Source organism: Melanostigma gelatinosum (genome assembly GCF_949748355.1).
Source record: "Melanostigma gelatinosum genome assembly, chromosome: 16".
NCBI lineage: Eukaryota > Metazoa > Chordata > Actinopteri > Perciformes > Zoarcidae > Melanostigma > Melanostigma gelatinosum.
In genome coordinates, this window is record NC_136649.1 from 23,921,855 (window position 1) to 23,924,354 (window position 2,500).

Consider the following 2,500-nt stretch of genomic DNA (forward strand, 5'->3'; position numbering starts at 1 on the left):
TGAATCGCCAGAAAGGAAGAGAAACACACGTTACTCTTTCAGCACGCGGTTAGCTTAGCTTAGCAATACAGACTGGAAACAGAGGGAAACTTGAGCTCACTAACAGAACTTTATATCAGCGTATTGTTTGTTGATTCCATATAAAAACTGAAGTGTGAAAACAACACTGTTGTGGTTTTATGGAAGGTTATGTGTCGGACTATCCCGGCAAGTGATGAGCAAGTTCCCCAAACCTCTGATGTCACATCAGCGGCTGAGATCATGAAACTGTGGGATGCACCGTGTGCAGTAAGAGCGAACGGTGTGATTGTTTAACGTGTTGTCTTTCAGCTGTCTGATGATATTCTGTGCTCTCAGGAGTTTGTCTTCTCCTGAGATGCTCCCTGATGCACTGAAGCCTTTGGCCCGTGTCCCGTGAGGAGCTCTGTAGAAGCTGCTTTCTCCTTCAGAGCATCACTGCTGCTCAGTACGCCTCATTAAAACCTGCAGGCCTGATCTTCAGTCTTTGGATTTAGAGAACATTGAAACGTCTCTTCTCCTTTTCTTCATGTGCAGCTGAAATAATGGAGAAGTCAAGACGCAGGCAACGGTTAGCATTCAGCCTTCTGTTTGGGTTGTGGTTACCTTGCTGTTTGGCCCAGACGACGCCATCACACGCAGCCACCCGGACACCGACGCGGACGCCATCGCCATCGCCCACCCCGTCCCCGTCCCCGTCCCCTCAGTCCCAGACCGCACGGCTAAAGGTCAGACTGTCCGGATACCCCCGAAAACACAACGAGGGTCGGGTGGAGCTTTTCCACAAGGGGGAGTGGGGAACCATCTGTGACGACGACTTCTCGATACATAACGCCAACGTGCTCTGTCGCCAGCTGGGCTTCGTCTCGGCCACGGGATGGACCCACAGCGCCAAGTACGGCAAGGGCCAAGGTAAGAGCGCCGTCGCCCACTCGCTGCACTGTGTGCTGTCACGTGTGGGCGTTTATGATGCTCACGTGTTTGGATGTCACGCAGGATATTCAGATAATACAATCACAGACTTCTGTGTGTCACAGTAATACTTAAACAGTTTGGCAGTTGTAGGTGGCAATCCTCACCTATCCTGTAATTCTTCATTTTGGAAAGTTGGAAAGCCTGATCTTCATTCAGAGTACTTTAAAGATATTGGACTACTTTACATTCCAGACTTTTGGTCGATTCTTTCATTAAAGCGATGAGAGATTGCTGCTGTAAGTGCATCTTCCAGGCCTGGCTGCTCACTTCATGCTGGTGATACTGTGTTGTTCAGCATGAATGATTCACATCTACGCTGACGACACACTTCTTTATGTGCACGGCCCAATTATCAGATTTGAGCAGCGCATGTTGACATCTGTATGTTCGGTACAATGAAGCAGAGACTCAGCAGCCTGATGTTCTGTTGGGAGGAAAGCTCACGTGAGACGGAGAGCAGCTCTGCAGCTAACCTCAGCACATCCACATTGAGCTGAAGAGCTGAACGTTGATTCATGTGCGCTGTCCCTGGTCACTAAATCAATACATACATGAATACATTTTCCAAAAGGCCCGGGAGGGTGCTGGGCCACACTAACAGTCTGTGCCTGTTCAGGGAAGATCTGGCTGGACAACGTGCAGTGCAGCGGAGGAGAGAAGAGCGTCGAGTTCTGCAAGTCGCGCGGCTGGGGCAGCAGCGACTGCACTCACGACGAGGATGCCGGAGTCGTGTGCAGAGACGAGAGGATCCCCGGCTACGTGGATTCCAACGTTATTGACGTAAGTTGTCATTTTGTTGCAGTAACGATAACGTTAATTCTGAAGCTGTTAAAAGCCCATAAACTGAGAGATTCAACCACATGAAGACATTCGTGGCCTCGGTGCTGCTCCGCCTGCAGCTCGTGCTGCTGCTGCTCTGGACCATGTGTGAAGCAGCAGGCGCTCCACATCTCGTCCTCCTGTGGACGCAGTGAGTGAGGAGCTTCCTCGCTTAACCTGACGTCACTCCATCACATGTCAGAGGGGTCGTGAACTCCGGTCACCGGGTCAGATCAGAAACTTCTGCTGTCGTGATGTTGTCAGCAGCAACTCCCAGTTCGGGTTAAGGATGACGTCACCACGTGTTTACTGTATATTAAATACATGAATCTGTGTGAGGGGCGCTTGGGAAGGAAGACATGATATCAACATTTCATTTTTCATATCGTTACGCACCTAACTTCAAAGAAGTGATTCTCATTACATCAGAATAAGAAACCAGTTCATTTCCAAATCAATTATTTTTAAATACGTCACAATGAACAGTAAGAGGAAAAGTACCCGAGAGTCAAGAATCATAGATATAACACAGCAATGTACAACAGATCAACATGTTCAATATTTCTGTTGCAGGCTGTTTAAAACAAAGAGGATGTTGTTCACACAATTAAGAATATGTGCAAACTGAACAACACGAAATATGTAAAAGCATATTTATTGAAGAATAAGATGATAATCGAGCCGTGAA

General features: G+C 48.1%; 1 protein-coding gene across 2 annotated transcripts in view; it reads left to right on the forward strand.

Annotated features, from left to right (window-relative positions):
• Positions 1-2,500, forward strand: part of loxl3b (lysyl oxidase-like 3b) — a 24,545-nt gene that overhangs the window by 3,153 nt on the left and 18,892 nt on the right. For both annotated transcript variants that reach the window (XM_079286386.1, XM_079286385.1), the window contains exons 2-3: positions 556-930; positions 1,610-1,773. In XM_079286386.1, coding sequence (XP_079142512.1) covers positions 564-930; positions 1,610-1,773 — 531 coding nt within the window. In that variant the 5' untranslated portion in view covers positions 556-563. The remainder of the gene's footprint in view (positions 1-555; positions 931-1,609; positions 1,774-2,500) is intronic.